The following is an 18,838-nucleotide window of genomic DNA, read 5'->3' as shown; positions in this document are numbered from 1 at the left end:
GTAAACGTCCACTGTTATCATCCCAAGACCCTGATTTCATTTAGACCGTCCCTGTGCTAGCTTTCTGAATGAATTTTATTCCGGTGAGGCCTCAAAGAAATGAATGATCTGTCATTCCAAATTCGAAACCTCGGCTGCAATCTGATCTGTTTGAGCCTGGCCCAGAAGAACCCTGCCTCATCCTAATTGTCATCTTTGGGCTATTTTTAGGCAATGCAACTGCCACCCTTTGGATATGATGCCATGAAGTGAGTATGAAGGATGACAATTGATTATCTCAAGCTGTGCGGTGCGGTATTAGGGAGAGAGGCCTCAGCTGTGTCCCATCCTGCCCACTCTACAAGATGAACTATTCCATTTTCATCCCTCTTAATTAAAGTGGGTAGAACACTTACAAGGGGAAGCAAAAGGTTATGCTCAGTAAACAATGGGCCTTGCAATTAAAAGAAAATGCTCCTATAAAACCTGAATAAGAGTCAAATGCTTTAATTTGTCCTCCGCTGCCTTTCACTGCACAGTGCTCTTTACATCCATGAGACAAGACACATCCCTGTCCCGAATGTGCTGCAGAGACCAGACCATGCCCAGAGCACATGCCTTGATGCATATCACACCAGGGAGTACGTAGCCTGTGGGTAAGCGGGCGCTATTTCCAGATCTGAAGATGTGGGTCTGCCCCATGAAAGTTGATCACCTAATAAATTATTTTGTTAGCCTTTAAAGTGCTACATGACTGTTTGTGTGTTTTGATTAGCCTGTGTACGCAAGTCTAACAAAAGTCAGAAGGGGTAAGGAATTCTGTTGTGCAAAGCTTTTAAGTGAACCATGACAATATAAACAGCAATTTTTAAGATGGGAGTCTCAGGCTAATATTGAATCCTCTCCTTACCTACATGTTTGAAAAAGCTCCCTTCGATTATTATAAGGGGAAGAATTTGTAACATCTGTTTCCACTCTTCCAGCACTGCCAGATTTTGCAATGTTGTTATGAATCTGGTGATTTTCACTAAAGCCCCAGCTCCTTGAGTCATAGGATTAGGCCTCAGCTGGAGCGCTGGGCACCACATTTTGGGAAAGATGTAGAGAAATTGTATAGGGTCCAGAGAAGAGCAACTAAAATGATTAAAGGTCTAGCAAATATGACCTATGAGAGAAGATTAAAAGAGTTGCATTAGTTTCACTTGGAAAAGAGAAGGCTGGCAGGGGACACGATCACAGCTTTCAAGTATCTAAAAGGGTGTTATACAAAGAGGAAGGAGGAAAGTTATCCGCCTTGGCCTTTGATGATAGGACAAGAAGCAATGGGCTTAAATTGCAGCTGGGGAGGTTTGGGTTGGACAATAGGAAAAATTTCCTAACAGTCAGGGTTGTTGAGCATGGAAATAAATTGCCAAGGATGGTTGTTGAATCTCCATCATTGGAGATATTTAAGAACAGGTTAGGTAAATATCTAATAGGAATGATAAAGATGGTGCTTGGTCCTGCTGTGATTCTATGGTTGTTGAGTGAGGATCTCTACTTACAGTTTTTGAAAAACTGAATTTCTCTTAGTCTTCAGAGTTGCAGTAAAAGTTTGACAACACAACCCCTACTGCTATTAAACTAGACAGTAAATTAGAAAGAATCCAAATATCATCATTTTTAAAATGACATGATTTTTAAGGACAATATGATTTTTTTTAGCTCAGACTCCTGTTTTTTGAATGCTTGGAGCTAGCAAAGAGGCTTACCACCCTGTATTCAGTTTATTTACTTTTTGCACTTCACTTGGGGTAGATAGGGAACTTTACTGGTCAGTTTCGTGTTTAATCAGTTGCCCCTGTGGCTTCTAGTGGGACTTATGAATAAATAGATCTTATGCTGGCTGTCTATGAATGGACCAATGTCACCCAGATTGAACCTGTTCTTGCTCCCATTGAAATCAGTTGTAAACCTCCCTTTGATTTCAAAGGTGCACAATCCACCCCAGTGTTGTATGTTATTTTTTCTCTGCCACTTTGATTGTGTGGCCTCCCAGACTATACACAAATAGTTGTGTGTGAGAACTTCTGGTGTGAACACTCATGCACATCTACTTTTGTACAAATATTTCCAGGCAAAAACGTTTATGACATTCTCCCTGTCTGTGACTCTTCAGGACAGCAAAATTCTAATCACACAAATAAGGCTGCTACTCTTGTCACAGTGCATGTGAGTCTCTTTTATTGAAAGACAATGTTTGGATGTCCTTTTCTGAGATACTGCACAGCTCTGGCAAGCTTGGGCTGAGCCTTGGTACCAATCACATCTGGAGAATGAACTAGAAAAGGGAAGTCCACCTGGAAAGGTTTCCACATTCCTTATCAGCCAAATGATCCAGTACAACATCTGCTGTACGAGCTCAATCCTGAAGTGTCCTGGGCCCTTCTAACAGGTACCACATACCCTTAGCTTGCAGGATCAAACCATAAAGGACGGGGCGCTTGCAATGCATGTCCATGCCAGATTTAAATGCACTCATCAGGGGATTCTGGCCTGACAAGTGGATTATTCCAGATACACAGAACTAAGGAGAGCAGTACACTTCCAGTTGTTGTAGGCAGAGGTCACTGGGAGGATGTCTGTGTATGGGAGGTACAGGTCATGTTCTTCTTAAATTCATCTGTGTCTTCTCAGTGGTTTCTGTTTCCCTGTTCTTGCTACCTCATCTTTCCATGGAGGAGGACTTTTCTCTGCTTCCTGCTGTGTCTGATTTGGAGATAATTTGTGGTGTGATTTGTAAGGAATTCTTCCATGCACCAAACACCCAACCTGGACTGATGCAGATCATCTAACCTGCTTAGCCACAATGTCTTGGTGCCCAGTGTTAATGCCCAAGCGTAAAAGATATTCACCCTTTTTTTTATAATTGAAGCAAAATGAACAGCGCTGCATAATTACTACACAAGCAATTTGCAGAAGTGCCTTGAGTTTATGAACAGATACAGATTTTGTACCAGGAGAACTGTCAGAGTGTGATTTTTGAGTTCAAATGATGCATGTAGACAAATTTCTCTCAGTGGTCATTTTAAGTAAACTCGATTAAGGTTCACAAGAGTGAGGTTTAGTTCCCTCTTCTGCCACAGTAACCCTGTATGACTTTAGGGAAGTCACTTAGCCTCTCTGTACCTCTCATCTCCATCCATAACATGTGAATAACAACTGCTTTCCTCCATCCTTTCTCTTGTCAATTTAGATTGTAAGCTCTTAGGGGCAAGGATTGTCTCTTATGGTATGTTTGCCTTCGTCTCAGTTGGGCTCCCTGGGTGTTAATAATCTCCTGTACTTTGTAAAAACATCAGGATTTCCAAGAACATTCTTGTCAGAAAACTCATTTGTAGGAAGCAAACAGACAAGGGGGGCCCCCAGTGTAGGTTAAGCAAATGCACATGAAAACTCAAGGACCCATGGAACCATGAAAGGTCAGGCCTGGAGTATAATGTCTGATCAGACACAGACACTTAGGTCAAGTCTACATTAGACCTTAAAGTCAATTGTAGATATGTAATTCCAGCTATGGTGATTGCATAGCTGGAACTGAGGTATCTACAATCGACTTACCTGGCCATCTTCACTGAGGGAGGTTGATGGAAGAAACTCTTCCATAGACCTTCCTTACTCCTTGTGAGACTGAGGACTGTCAATCCCCATAGTTCGATTTCACATATCCCCGCTAGGGTCATGAAATTGAACATCTGAATATCGATTCTCCACAGAGGAGGAGGAGGAGACTGAGAACGAAAATCCTTTTGTGCAATTGTTCATTTTACAGCTAAATACAAGGTTTGAACTAAATTTATTTAGCAGAAGCACTTGCCACACATTTCAGGATGAAGTTTCTTCATGGAACGTTAAGTATTGTTTCAGGGGCACACTTGACTTCTGTAAATCTCCCTGGATGAGCAAACTTTTAGGTTATCCTGCCTGTTTGCCTGACAGTTCATGATAATGCTAACACAACGAAACCCCCGAATCACACTCTCTCCAACTGCAATCCTTTATGTCTCACTGTCAAAACCACACGCGGCTCTTTCAGTTCCTCCCAGCTGCTCCCCATTCTCCTTTCACCCAGAGTAGTGCTGGACAGATCCCGGTTTGAGGGGCAAATTCTGCGCTCATTTAGACTGTGTCAATCCAGAGTGCACTCATGGACTCCTCAAAGTCAGTGTTGACCATTCATTTGTGGCCTGCAGGCTTAAGAAATGGGATGTAGATTGGAAGTTGGAACATGCTTATGTTTACACAAACCCCTCCCCTCCTGTTGCTTCTCCCAGTTGGACTTAGAAAACTGATTAGGGTGTGGTAGAGGGAAGGTCCCCTGGGGCCAATTAACCAGAGACTTGAATAACATCCAGACCTTATTAGAGGATCACTGTAAAGGACCTCTTGAATTTACAGCCTGATCCCCTTTATGGGATGTTCTCTTACAAATAGACATGCAAAAAAGATGCAGGAGGACTTTGAACCTAAACCGATTTTTGCTTATGCAGACAGCAAGACTTGGACACCAGTGTTGGCAACTTGTGCGCGTGAGTTTGCATCCCAGTATACTCAAGTGGCAAAAGACGACCTCTTCTCTCAGCAGGAATGCAAACTAACTGCAAAGGCCACCTTCAGGACAAAGACATGACATTGCAGCTGGCTGTTGGCATAAAATTATCGGCTAGAAAGCATAACACTCCACACTTCTACATCTACTTTAACGTGCTGGGGGACACTGCTGCATCATTGACTGGAGATGAAAGTTAAACAATCCTGTCTGTAAGAATGACTCTTAATTATCCAGCATCTTTAGAACCAATAACAGAAGGATACTGGTAGAACTGGCAATAGACAAGGTCAGAAAAATGGGCTACAAATAGACACTTTGCATATTTCACTTGCAAATTTTAAGGGACACAATTAAAATGAAATCTAGTCAATCCCAGAGAATAAGCTAAAAGTAGTTGCAGGTGTCGTTTCTCATCCAGGTCTGTCTTTCTTTCTTTCTTTCTTTCTTTTTCTTTCACAAAAAGGGGGAAGACTAAGTATAGGACAGTAGTAAAACTATATGCAGTGATTTTAGATGCTGCCTGTAATCAAAAACTGGAAAATATTTTCTGACAGAAAAGTGACATTGTGAAGTTGTCAGTGTGCCTTTAAGAGGACAGATGTAATACTGCAATGCATATGTGGGAGTTAGCTTCCTCTGCATGCAGCTCAGGGCTGCACTTTTTAAGTCCTGACCTCCAGTGTTGCCCCCACAGCTGTGAACTCACTTAAAGGGAAGGCCATTTAAAAACCAGGCTTCAGATAGCTTCTTCTCTGCAGCAAACTTCATCAGACTCTATTTGCAGAGTAATCACCAGAATGCCTAGTTCTTATTTACCCTTCTCATCAGTAAATCTCAATGCCTCATGCATAGTTCCCAGCGTAGGAACAACCTATAAGGTCACTCCTTTGCTGCTGTGATGAAGTCTGAGCTGGGAGCAGAGCACAGAGTGATGGAGAAAGGCAAAGATTCCAGACGGCCTCTTCTGGTGCTGCTGTGTGGACGAGATTAGTCAGACAAACCCTGCTCACCTGTACATTAAGATGCTTGCTCTACTCTTGGACCCTGCTCTAGATTTGAGCTAAGGAATAGGGTATGTAGGTAAGGGATGGGAAGCCTTCAGCCCTTGGACTTCTCGTATGAGACAAGATAACGGAAGGTATTTCAGCAACAGTTCACATTGAATTATGAAGTTAACACAGTTGCCCGTTTGGAAGTGCAACAGAACAGAGCGCCTGGATGTGCACATCATAAAGGCCTGATCAGAAGCCTGGAGATGCCAATGGATTTCAGCCAGGGTTGGATCAAGCCCATGCATTGCTCAACAGACATTCAGACTAAGGTCTGGGCTTCTGCACTGGGAACAGCTCCAGAAGCCCTGGAGAGTGAAAAGCCATTTCCAGGAAGCCTCACTGGAGTCACCCAGGTTTCTACTGGCAGAACAATCAAATCACCCTCATGCATCACCTATCCTATGAGAAGCCAACTGGACGTACCAGTTTCTGCAGACTCCAGCAAGATGTCCTAGTCACGTTGCCCTTTTGATTTACAGCGGCATGAATTTCACGTGAGGCAGTAGTATTTTATCAGTCTGAGGACAGGCTAGAGACGAATGGCTCAGCCTTACAGAGGTAAACACATCCGCCTTTGACAGGCCTTTCTTTCATTAAGGATGAAATGACTGATGTAGTTCCAATAGTCCAGCTGTGGGGAAAGGCACCAGCAAGCCCATTATCAGCCATCTCCAGGAAAGAGGAATGCTTTAGGTAGTAATGTGGTCCTGGATACTCTAGGCGCTGTTGAATGGGAGACCAGCAAATTGGGAGCTTGGTTTTAAATCTGCCAAACAGAGCTAGGAGTTTCTCTTCATGGTGCTCTAAACCAGTGGTTTCCACCCTGGTGGTCCACAAGGAGATTGGAAGGGGTCTGTGAAAAAAATCACAGATAAATAAAAGCAGGTGTCAGTGCCAGATGTAGAACAGCTCAGTCTCTGCAGCTGCATTCACAAAGCCAGTGATGCTGGCCAACAACCAAACTGAGATATTCCTTTCCTTCAGGGGAGTGGTAACTCAGCTGATTCTTGGAAGAAACCACAGGCTGCCTTAGCAAACCAGAGGTGAATCTATACCTAGGCTTTTGCAACAGCTTAGGGACGTGCAAGGAGACACTTGGATGTAGCTCACAGACTGCATTAGGCTTCCAGAAATGCCTGATGTCTATTTAAACAACACATTTCTAAAGAATGACTCAGGGCAGGAACTCCAGCCAACTGAGCCATCCTAGCACAGACAGGCTGAAAGATTATGGAAGTCATAGAATCCTAGGAATGCAAGGGACCTCAGGAAGTCATTGAGTCCAGTCCTCTGCCCAAAGCAGGATCAACCCTATCTAAATAATCCCAGCCAAGGCTTTGTCAAGCCAGGACTTAAAAACCTCTAGGGATGGAGATTCCACCGCCTCTCTAGGTAAGTCCCTGGGACATGAGAAAATGCAACCAACTGGGTAAATGTGTCACTCGAACCTTGGTAGCCTCTCCCAGTTGATTTTTTCCAAGTTGTGTTCTTTTTTATTTCTGGGCTTCTTGGCAGTACCAAGTGGTGTTGGTAGCGCAGTCATAGATTGTATCTAGACACAGGTAGATCAATCAATCCAGGAACAAACAACATCATTCATTTTTCACGTTCACTATCTTGATACAGCTTGAACCTCTCTCGTCTGGCACCCTGGGGACCTGACGGGTGCTGGATCAGAGAATTTGCTGGAGTACAGGAGGTCAATATTGTCTCGCAGCATTACCAACAATTCCACTGCTTACTGGACTCTTAGAAGATATCTAGGGGTAAATTAAAACTAAACAACAGCATATAAAAGTGAGAGCCAGGACAGGTGGCTGTAAACAAATGTTATGAGACTATGTGAAACTTGGCCACATGCATGATAACTGGTTATCTGCCTAACTAAAGTCATGCTGGATTATGGGTGTTGTCAGATGAGAGAGTGACAGACTAGAGAGGTTCAACTTGTACTTCACGAACCTTTGGAGAACTATTCCAGCTGCTGTGTTAAGTGGTACACTTGGGTGAGGTGGTGCTGAATTCTGAATGCTCCAGTACATGATAGACTCCAAGGAGTTTTCCTTCAAGAAGTGGAATACAGTCTCAATCAAAATGTTTGGTGGGAACCTGTCAATCTGGATGAAAATGTCAAGAAAGTAGTCAGAGTGACTTGCTCCCCCTTTCCTGTTTCATTGTGGAATAATTTTTTGGTTTGCAATGACACAGTTTCCCACGGCTGGGAAGTCCCACTTCAAGACCAGTTTGCACATGGAGTTTAGGAGATCTTTTGTGCCGTCGCACTGTAGTTCAGTCAATATAATACAGGCCTGCTCCTGCTCCCATGAGTCTCACAAGGAGGCCTCCAGTGGCAGGAGCAGCAGGCCCCATGTGCTATTCAGGGGAGCTTCTGAGTCCCAATAAAGCTAGTAGAGAGGGTTTACAAAATTGCATTTGGGGGGTCACCCTGATGCTAACAACCTCCCAAGAAGCATCCAGCTTGGAAAGGCAGCGACACCATGTCAAGCACGTGTCCCAAAACAAGTAAAGTGACTGCCCCATGAGCTCCCTGACAGACGGCTGAGGCTCTCCCGTCTCCCTTTGAGTTAGATCTGATTTACCAGAAGGCAGCTCGTGAGCTCTGGTCTTGTGCTCCTGAAACCTTGGGCTCTCAGCTCCCTTCACTAATGAGGCCCCACGGCCTGCTTTTCTCTTTTCCTTTTAAAGGGCCCAAACACCCCACCCAAGGAGAATGTACTTGAAAGAACAAGATACTTCCTTTGTAGCAAGAAACAAATGATGATTAATGTGTTAGTTGTAATTAATCTGCAGTGACAGATTAGCGGCACAGTGGCGGTGCCTTTCCTTGCTACAGGAGCCAGTGCTGATAGGACAGCTGGTGAGAGGGGACACCAAATTCAATTTGCTCCTCATTTGCATACATATGACAACCATCTGTGCTAATAGCACTGCAATGTCTCTATTAGGCGCTCTTCTCGGGTGCTGGCTCACCTAGATTCCAATTAGGCCTTTAAGTGGGGAAGCTTAAAGCATAAATATTTGCCAAGGGGAAAGGATGGCTGAGTGTGCTGCAGTGTATATTGCCTTTTCCTTCAGCCAGAAGGCTGAATTCAGGTAAGGCTCTGCTGGTGCAGTTCTTATCCTAGATTAGCTTTTCCCCAGCTCTCCTCCCCAAGGCACCCTCCACCCAAATTCTACAAGCACCGGCTCGCGGTGAAATATTTAAGCCCTCAGTAGCAAATCTGAAAGCAGAGTTGAGCAGTGTTCCCGGTAAGCTGGGCACTTGGCTGGCGGGCCAGGAGGGATTCAGGTGCAGCCCAGCTGATCAGCTTAGCGCCCACAGCCAGTCACGTCAGGCACCATGCGTGTCTATTGGTGGTGCGCCTTTATACGTGCACATAACAAGATTTATTCTGCCCACGGCTGGAAAAAATTAGAGGGAACCCTGGTGTTGGGCAAAACTCAGAAGGGCTTTTTTTGCGGCACTGACTGTGTGTAGGCTGGAATTCTCCTGGGAACTGGCTGTCTCGTGAGATCCCAGTGCTAGCCTCATGAGGAGAGTATGCCACACTGGGGCACTGATTTGCCTTGTGCTTTTTGGCCCTGCTGTTCTGAACCTGGATGAGCAGAAGCAGCCACAACGACACGTTGTGAAGAATATTAACCGGGCTTTTTCTGGAGTGCATTGCCTAGAGAGGTGGTGGCATTCCCACCCCGAGAGGTTTTTAAGTCCTGGCTTGACAAAGTTCTGGCCGGGATGATTTAGTTAGGTTTGGTCCTGCTTTGGGCAGAGTGCTTGGCAATGGAGCAGAGACCACCCCCAGGGTTTGATCCCTGCCAAAGCTCACCCTCTGCTGTCGTCTCTATGGTCAATACCCCTGTGCTGGGAGGATATGGGCTGGCTCTGGTAGGCTGCCCTGACTGGACACAGGTGTACTGTGTGGCCATGCCCCAGCTCAGACAAGAGGCCCAACTCCCATAGGCTGGTTGCTCCTTGGATGCTGCTTGTCAGTGGCTCTTTTCCCTTGAGACCTGTTCCCAGCTCTCCAGAACATCTTCACTTGCCAGAGCTGGGGAGGGATACAAGCCCCCTGGACAGGCTAACGTTGTTCCCCTGGCTGGCAAACTTCAAGCGCAGCATCCAGCTCTCCCCTGCCCCGCTGCCCTCCCCCAGACAAATTAGGTTTCCTGTCAGAACTGTCTTTAGTACCGAATGATTTTCGCCTGTGTTCTTCAGCTTGTGCTGTTGGAGAAATACATTTCCCCGGAGAGCTGGAATGGGTTTAAGGTTAAAGGCCAGTCCATCAATCTCCCCCTTGCCTGTCTCTTTTACCCCTACGGCTAAGGCAATTCAGCGTGGCGTTTAAGGAACGGCCTTCATACAAACAAAGGCCACTCGTGAATGCGCCCACCTCTGTCTCTGTGATGGGCGCAAAGGGCGGAGTCTTTCAGCGAGTAAAGGAATGAGCTGATTTAGTCAGCACTTCTGGGGAGCTGTAAATAGGGAGCAGCTTTTGTTCTTCCTGTCCTTCTCCCATTTATGCATCAGGTTGCTAAGTTTGCCTGTTGCTGAGCTGTTGTGAAGAGACAGACCAGCCTAGTTTCCAAGGTTGCAAGAGCAGGAGAAAAGCTGCAAACCCCGAGAACTGTGTGTACAGGGCTGCACAGTCTTGTGCGGGTTAATCCTGAGCAGGGTGCTGGGAACACCAGGAGATGGTACATGCTGAACTCCCTTCGCATTGTTTTCTGGAAGGGACAAGGGTTTGTGCTCCACTCCCCAGCCAATGTGCCCAGGGATTCAGCCTGGGGGTATGTCTACATAGCAAAGTTATTTCAAAATAAATTTGTGAGCATCTACACAACGTAACCAGCTTAGTTTGTAATTGGTAAACCTCATTCCACGAGGAATGGCACCTATTTTGAAATAGGCACTGAGTAGACAGGGAATGGGGCTATTTTGATATAAACTCTTCTGGACGAGTTTATTTAGAAATAAAGCTGTTATGTAGACAGTGCAATCAGGGGCTCTAATCCGAAATGGGCTCTGTTGCGTGTGGACACACTATTTCAGGATAAGTTTTGCTCCGTGCTTTTTTTTATGCCAGTACATGTCAGGACTAAGTACCAGCACCTTGGCAGCCCCAGCCATGGGAACCTCAGTGGGGAAGGGAGAGGAGCTGAATGAGTACCAACTTCTTTTTTTGTTTTTTTTTTTTTACAAAAGAAAGTACAGGTTTTGTTTACTTTAGGGCTGCCCTGTAGTGTGGACGCATTATTCCAGAACAGTTTATTTTGGAATAATAACATCAGAATAAGCTAGTCCAGGATAACTCTGTAGTGTAGACATACTTGGGATTTCAGGCTATGTCTGGTACAGCCAGGATCACAATATGCAGCTCATGTAAATGGACCCACACTAGCTTGACACTAGCTAGCCTGCAGGCTACATGAGCTGCCAGTTACAGCCCTGGTTGCAGGGTAGATATAGTCTAAGACAGTGTTTCTTAAGCTATTTGAGACCACAGAACACCAAACAATAATATTTTTCTGCAGAACACCTATGAAAATTTTCATCGAAAACAAATGTATTGTCAGACCAAAAACAAACAAACAAACAAACCAGCAACATATACAGCAAAATCAGACTGAAGTAATTTAATCATGTATCATAGAAATGAGGACGTAACATTGTATCTGGTTTGAACGACAGAAAATAGAGACTGTCAGTGTATGATATCCAAAAAGTGCCAGAGGCTCACGGCACACCTGCAAGTTGTTCACAGAATGCATGTGTTCCGCAGAACAAAGTTTAAGAAACTCTGCTCTAGGGGCATGGGAGCACAATCCGCTGGCAACCTTTATATGGAGGCCATGTGCCTCCACACTGCCTTCCTCTTACCTCCTGGCCTCTGGTACCTATCCCGCTCCAGCCCAGCTCTCAATGCGCCCTGCAGACCAGGAACACCCCTGAAGTTGGAATTAATGTCTGCAAACGTCCCCCTTTACCCGCACAGGGTTGGGTAGCTCTGAGGCTGCAAAGAGCAGCTGCTTTGTCTCTGCAGCACAGCACCCCATCTGACCCTCGAAACTTACAGATTGGGTTTACTAGACATTTCCAAAGTCCTAATCTGGGGGTTTCACTCGGGGAAGTGTTCCACCCCTAGGCTGTAGGTATGAACCAGAAGCTCTTCAGCTCGTCAGCAGCTGCTGTTCCAGCATCCACAGGCTGCAGATTCTAAGTTAACCCAAACCAGCATGATCTAGTGTCACGTTTCATACTTGACTCTACCGTTAGTTTAATCCTCCACCCAATAAGGGCACGGAAACGTGACTCCTACACCGATCCATACAGTGCAGGTGCTACATAAAATCAACTTCAGGCAGAGAGTTGCTGTCTGGAGATATTTGCAAATAATGTCAAATGACCAATAAATGTAAACGTTCCTTGCTTGGGAATTTGTGACCACTGAGAAGCAAAACTCAGCACCAAGTTAGCTCGTGTGAATTAGTCTCCCACCTCTGTAAACAACATATATCTAGGACTACCCAAGTAGCTGGACTGCTTAAGACTGAGTGAATCTGACCTACAGATATGCTCCTTATTATGCTGTCATCTATACCCCTCCCAATTTCCAATGTATTTCTCCTCCCAACATCTGCACGAGATAGGAAAATCCCTGTTCTGCCAACAGAGAACTGAGGCACAGAGAGGCTAAGTGGCATGCCTAAGATCAAGTAGGAAATCATTGGCAGAGCAGGGACTTTAACTCAGCTCCCCCAAATCCTAGGTAAGTGCCTGAACAATTGCACCATCTTTCTTAGCATGCAGCCCAAGATAAGCCTTTCCATGGGCTGTCTGGAGATGTCAACCTGGGAACTTGAGCATCAAAATGCAGAGCTCTACCATTTGAGTTTATGTGATGGGTGGGAGGTGACACATCAGCCCTCAGAGGAGAGCGCTCTCTGACTCCTGGTAAGGAGCATCTCTGCTATTTCCAAGCTGGCCATGTCTTGCATTGCTTCCTCCAGCCCAAGACCAGGGGGGCCATCTAAGCAGAGGCACTGAGCTTACCCACAGAGATGGCCTTGATGGCTGCTTGGGCCATGTGGCTGTGTGGAAGGAAAGTACAGTGTCAGAAGCCCTGACTTCACAAGCTTGGATCAGTTATGCCGTTTGGTGGTGTTTGACAACGCTGGAAGCTGCAGGCGTTTCCCTAGGAGGATGGGGCAGGGCTCAGGCTCTGCAGTGCCCAGGCACACAGACTCTCTGGTTTCACTGTGTACAGGAAGATTGTTGGTAAAACGAACCAGGCAGCACATTTCTGGGCAACTCTTGCTTTCTGGGAATCCCGCTATTAATCGCATCAGAACTGCTACCCCGGATCAGACCCATGGTCTGTATTGCCCAATGCCTTGTCTTCCAACAGTGGCTTCTGCCAGATGCTTTACAGGGAATACGCAGAATGTGGCAAATTATCGAGTGATCCATCCCTTCTGGGCCAGCCTGAAGGGGAGCTCTAAAGAGGAAGGTGAGGAACTGTCCTCAGTGGTGTCAGATGGCAGAACAAGGAGTAATGGTCTGAAGTTGAAGAGGGAGAGGTGTAGGTTGGATATTAGGAAAAACTACTTCACCAGGCGGGTGGTGAAGCATTGGAACGCGTTGCCTAGAGAGGTGGTGGATTCTCCATCCCTTGAGGTTTTTAAGTCTCAGCTGGACAAGGTCCTGGCTGGGATGACTTAGTTGGGGTTGATCCTGCTTGAAGCAGGGGGCTGGACTAGATGACCTCCTGAGGTCCCTTCCAGCCATGTGATTCTGTGATTCGGTCTCCCCTTCCAGTGGTCTTACAGAGCAGCCGGAAGGGGCTGTAGTGGTAATCCAGCCTATCCCCCTGCACATCACAGGCTGCTGAACCTCACCCATCCACTCTTGTAATAGACCCCTAACCTCTGGAGGAGACCCTGGAGTTTTCAAATCCTGTACAGAGGAGTCTGGGGGCAGCACATGGGGCAGCTGATCTCAAGGGGTACAAGTGGTTATCAATACTGAGGGAAAACACAGCCACACACAAACTCACATCCCAGAACCCCACTACTGCTGCCAGCCACCAGAGTTACCTCAGGGAGAGAGATGTACCAGAGAGGTCACCATGTTAGTCTGTATCTGCAAAAACAACAAGAAGTCCTGTGGCACCTTACAGACTAACAGATATTTTGGAGCATAAGATGCATCTGATGAAACGGGTCTTTGCCCACAAAAGTTTATACGCCAATAAATCTGTTGGTCTATAAGGTGCCACAGGAATTCTCGTTGTTTCTGAGACAGAGAGGGGTAGCTGTGTTAGTCAGTAGCTTCACAAAAACACAAGCAGTCCTGTAGCACCTTAAAGACTAACACATTTATTTATTAGCTTTCATGGGCATGAGTTTGGTAGTACCCTACTAATAGATCTTTGCATTACGAACCTCAAAATTAAAAATTAATAAGTGTGGGTTGATCAATTTCACTTTTCTACTGAGGAAAGCCTGATCAGAATGCATTTGCCTCTTGTCTCCTAACCCTCTGCTTTCTCTGCCCAACACAAGTGAGCTCGGGGTAAATTCCCTAGGCAAAGCCACAACGCAGGCAGCTTCTGTGGAGCACATAGATGAAGCCTGGTGGTGTATGTTACGCTGCAGCAGGTGCAGAGTCTGCATGTGTCACTCACAGATTTAACTTTATTTCCTCTAGAAACAAAAGCCAGGGGGGCCAGGAGGGAGAATCTCTTCTGGGGCTCATCTGGTGCAATTAGGAATGATCTAACCTTTCCTGGGGATGATCCGCTGAGGTCTCCTGATAGAGATGGGACAGCTGGCAGGGGCAGCAGCTAGCAAAGTGGGGAACGAGATGAACACTGCACGGCTGGGTATTTATCTAGCACTTGTGTAGCACTGAGCTGAGCACCAGGGACATGAGACTGACAATTCCCAGTGTGCAGCAGTGCAATGCTGAAATTCCAGCCATTTCACTCCTTCAGCTCCCAACACTTTCTTGTGCATGTTGAGACCCTGGTTCTGCCATCACCATGCCAGTGTTGCAAAATCACAGTGCTCTCAGGTTGATTAGCTGTCGGTCCTGCCTATATTAGGTATACCTGCGCCGGTGGCAGAGCTGGGCCCGTTTACACGAGCTGAGGGTCTGGTGCTCCATTTCCACCACTCTGGTGGAAAAGTAGCACAAGTCTCTAGCTCAGGGGTGAGCAAACCTTTTGCTTTTCACCCCTGCAATTAGCAGGCCCCTCCCGCTGCACAACCTGTCTAATGGAATCCAAACCGATGGAAATTTCGGTTATGTTCATATGAAAAAAAAAAAAAGCCTTACGGCAAGTGTAAGACAATGTCTGTCGAATGTAAAATCTTTATGAATCGGCCTAGTAATGTGACTACACAGTCATAAAACCAGCAACAGATTTCAACATTTGCGATGAGATGGATGAGCCTGAGACCTAGCAGCCAATCATGCTGCACCCCTGATGAAATTTGATGCCCCCCCACTTTGTTCACCCTTGGCCTAGCCCCTCAGAAAGCCTGCCTTGGTTAGAACAATTGGCTGAAGAAAACCCAGAAGCCTCCCCGCAATCTTGCCACACAATTAACAGACAACATCATGTTCTGAGGGAGGCGTGTGCCTAGAAGAAGATTGATATGATAAATAATGCAGCCCCCGCTGTGGCACGTTTGAATTATAGAGCAAGACTCTCATTGGAGACAGAGACATGCTAATTACCCTTCACCGGGGAGATTTCCTTATTCCACTATCCATGCAGGGTCCTGACAGCATTAAGTGCATCCCTCTTTGCTGCTTTAATAATCAGCACTGAACCTAAGGAGCCCGTGTGCTGTCATTAATGATTCCCATCTACACAGCAAATTGATGCTGACAAAATAGTCCCTGGCTCTCGTGTTTACAAACAGAAAAGCCACTGAGGTTAGTTTATGCACACCGTTATCTGCACTGGAGACAAGCAGTTATCAATACTGAGAGAAACCAGGGGAAGAAGTCGGCGCCTGAACCATAAAGTACGAAGCAGAGAGAACAGAGCTGGGAGGGATGGACAGGAGCTCCCTCTGTTGTGCATAGGTGGAGCAAGGGGAAAGACTGGCGAGTCACTCGGGAGAGGATGGGTGGCCCAGTGGTCAGGGCACCAGCTATAGGTGCTGACTTTCCCTCCAGCTGAGGGTGAGGGGGTGATTCCTGCCCCTATAACACACACACACCTAGGTGTAGTTCCCTGTCCCATGTGGTGGCACCTAGACCACTTACACAGAGAAAGAATAAGTCTCTGCTACAGCCTTGGCTGGCTTTTAGCTCAAGTTGTCGACTGTCCTGGTCAGAGTCACAAATATGCTGCATCTATGAGCAGCTGCATGGGATTCTGGAGCAGGGGCCCGATGAGTGTCCCAAAGCTGGCCCTGGCTATCTCCCAAATGACTCTTCAGGCAGCCTTGGGCAACGACGTTGTTTGTTTAAGAGCAGGTTAAATAGACACCTGTCAGGGATGGTCTAGACGGTGCTTGGTCTGCTGAGAGGGCAGGGGATGGGACTCGATGATCTCTCGAGATCCCTTCCAGTTACAGTGTTCTGTAAGGAAGAGGAGGAGGAGGAGAATGCTCAGCAGGCCAGGGGAGCATTTGATCTCACCAGCAGCCAGGACCTTTTTTACTACTTGGGACCCAATCCCTCCTCCCAGGACACATTGCTGCTAGACCATGACAGTGGGAAGGGACTTCTGGTGAGTTCACCTTTTTAACCGTGCTACAAGTGAGTTAAGCTGATAGGGTGTGATCTGTGGCAGCCATTCTACCTCCACAGTGGGGCTCCCCAGAGCAGGTTGTTAAAGCGTCTGGAGATGGCACGGGAGTCCTCCCTGCACATCTCCACAAAGCTCTCACAGGGGTACTTTTTAATCCTGCTCCCAAGGTCTGTGGGGACGGCTGCCTTCTTCCAGCCTGCACTGTAGGACACCTTTCCCCACCAAGCCAGCAGGAAGCAATCTCGTGTCACTGCAGCACAAAACGCAGCAATGTAAGGTCCAGGTTTCTGGCCACATTCACTCAGCACCCGTTTCCTATCCTTCCGTGTGATTCAAAGAAGATGGATATCATGCGTGGCAACCTGGATGGAGCAAGGGAAGCTAGGTAAGGGAGTGTCTATGCAGCAAAGCTATTTCGGACTGATGGGTGCTATTCTGAAATAACTTTGCAAGCATCTACACAGCAACCCACTATTTTGAAATATTTCTGCTGCCTACTTCCCCGGCTCCTCCAGCTATTTGGCTTTCACAGTGCCGAAGGCCAAAAAACCCACAAAACAAACAAAAAATAAAAAAGAACACACCTATCATTGCTAAAGCCCTGTAAATCAGTGTAAATTCTATCTATTTGCAAATCCACAGATATCCACAGGTATCTGCACCCACAGATCATCTTTGTGGCTATGGATGTGGATACGAATTCAAATTTTGTATCCGTGCAGGGCTGTACTCACGACCACCGAATGATAAATCAGGGTAAGTCACATGATTTCCCTGCTTTACCTTTGTTTTCCACCCAAGTTGTCAGCTGACTGTAACTTACAATAGCATTAGCATCAGCCTAGAATTTTGCTCCAGCTGAGCAAATGTGGGTGCTCCCTCTGAAATGGGGAGGTCGATTACTGGTAATACCTAGCCACTAGAAAATTCAAGTGCCTAGAGACTTTGGGGAAAAGCATACGCTTGTAGTGATTCCTTTGACTAAAGAATCAGAGCAGTGAAGTCAAGTCAGTAGTTGACTTCTAATTCTATTCAAAATGGTCAAATCACTAGAGGGGGACAAAGAGCTACAATTTTTAGCAGTTCAGGCCATGTAACTGAAGACAGCCAGCCAGATTCCTCTCTCTTATACACTCACGTCAATCCAGGGTGACTTGGACTCCATCGGACTCACTCTGCATTATACTGCCATAAGTGGTTTACACTGTAAAATTAAATTCTGCCTCATCACTGTGTGCACAAATGGTCAACAGTAGGTGGCCTGGGGCTTTTGAGTTCTCAGCAGTGAAGTTTTCTTCATCCAGTTTTTTCATCTGGAATTGCACAGAGTTAGTCCTTGTGATTAAGCAGGCTGCCAGCTGCTTGACACACAAGCCTTGTTCAGATATGTGAGCCCTCTCTGCAGCCACCCAACAGCAGAGTGGGGATGGAAGAATGGACATTGGACCTGCTAGTTCTAGGCCACCAGCAAATTCCCCTACGCTGGCTCTCCAGACAGGTGCTGCTGGGGATGCCAAAGTCCTGTTGTATGTGAGCTGAGCAGCTCCACAGAAGGCTTGCCCTGAGCAGAGGTCTCAGGCTTTTGGGCAACAGAGGCTGAGGGAGGAAGTTTCCTCCTTTGTCACTTACTGATAAAGATACATGTGACACCCCCTGGGGCAAAATACATCCCCTAGATAACTTCATAGCCTGTACTGATATTACCACAGGGAAGAATGGGTCTCACTTGATGTAAAAAAGGGTCTAGACGACAGAAGGCAGCAGGGAAGGACTCTGGCTCTAGATTAGATTTCTCCAGGCAGGAGAAAAGCAGATTGATGTATGGTAGGATTTATAATGGATCTGCTGGGAATAGCATAGGCAGTTTTGTTGCATGGTTTATGATCTGCTATCCCATCACATTATGGAGCTCACATGTGATTTAATTTCAGCTTCATTTACTTCAAAGGGTAACTTGCCTTTGTATTGTGTCATCATGTGCAGCTGTAAATGCACAGTCACAGTGTGCAACAGCATTTCTTTATTGAAACGAGGAGGCACAGAGCACGGTAGCAGTTCTGGCTGTATCTAGTAGAGACTCACCTCTACGCAGGGTTGGATCCGTGGGGATGAGGATCAGCAGGGCTCTGCCCCGGGTCAATAGAGCGTCCAGGCTCCATATACATTGAATAGCCACAGTGAGCTTCAGCAGCATCGTGGAAATGTCTATCAGAGCCACTCATTACCTGGCTAAATCTGCCAAATGCTGCATTGCGGCAAAGGGCGCCTTAGGCTCCTCCATCCAGTCGGTGTCAAAGGTTGATTCTGAGGGCAGGAGCAGAGCTATTGTTCACCTAACTCTACTCAGCCATTTGCTAGCGCACCTCAGGACTCCCCCCTGAGGGAAGGGCATGTGGTCATCCCCATTGGGTAGGTGAGGAAGCGAA

The 18,838-nt window shown here is 46.5% G+C and overlaps 1 protein-coding gene across 1 annotated transcript in view; it reads right to left on the bottom strand.

Annotated features, from left to right (window-relative positions):
* LOC142023740 (heparan sulfate glucosamine 3-O-sulfotransferase 3A1-like) overlaps window positions 1–18,606 on the bottom strand; it is a 196,487-nt gene extending 177,881 nt beyond the window's left edge. Inside the window, exon 1 of the mRNA XM_075015012.1 lies at window positions 18,495–18,606. Coding sequence (XP_074871113.1) covers window positions 18,495–18,606 — 112 coding nt within the window. The remainder of the gene's footprint in view (window positions 1–18,494) is intronic.
* Between the last annotated feature and the right edge of the window lie 232 nt (window positions 18,607–18,838).

Source organism: Carettochelys insculpta, chromosome 20 (genome assembly GCF_033958435.1).
Source record: "Carettochelys insculpta isolate YL-2023 chromosome 20, ASM3395843v1, whole genome shotgun sequence".
Classification (NCBI taxonomy): domain Eukaryota; kingdom Metazoa; phylum Chordata; order Testudines; family Carettochelyidae; genus Carettochelys; species Carettochelys insculpta.
This window is presented reverse-complemented; position numbering and strand designations above follow the sequence as displayed.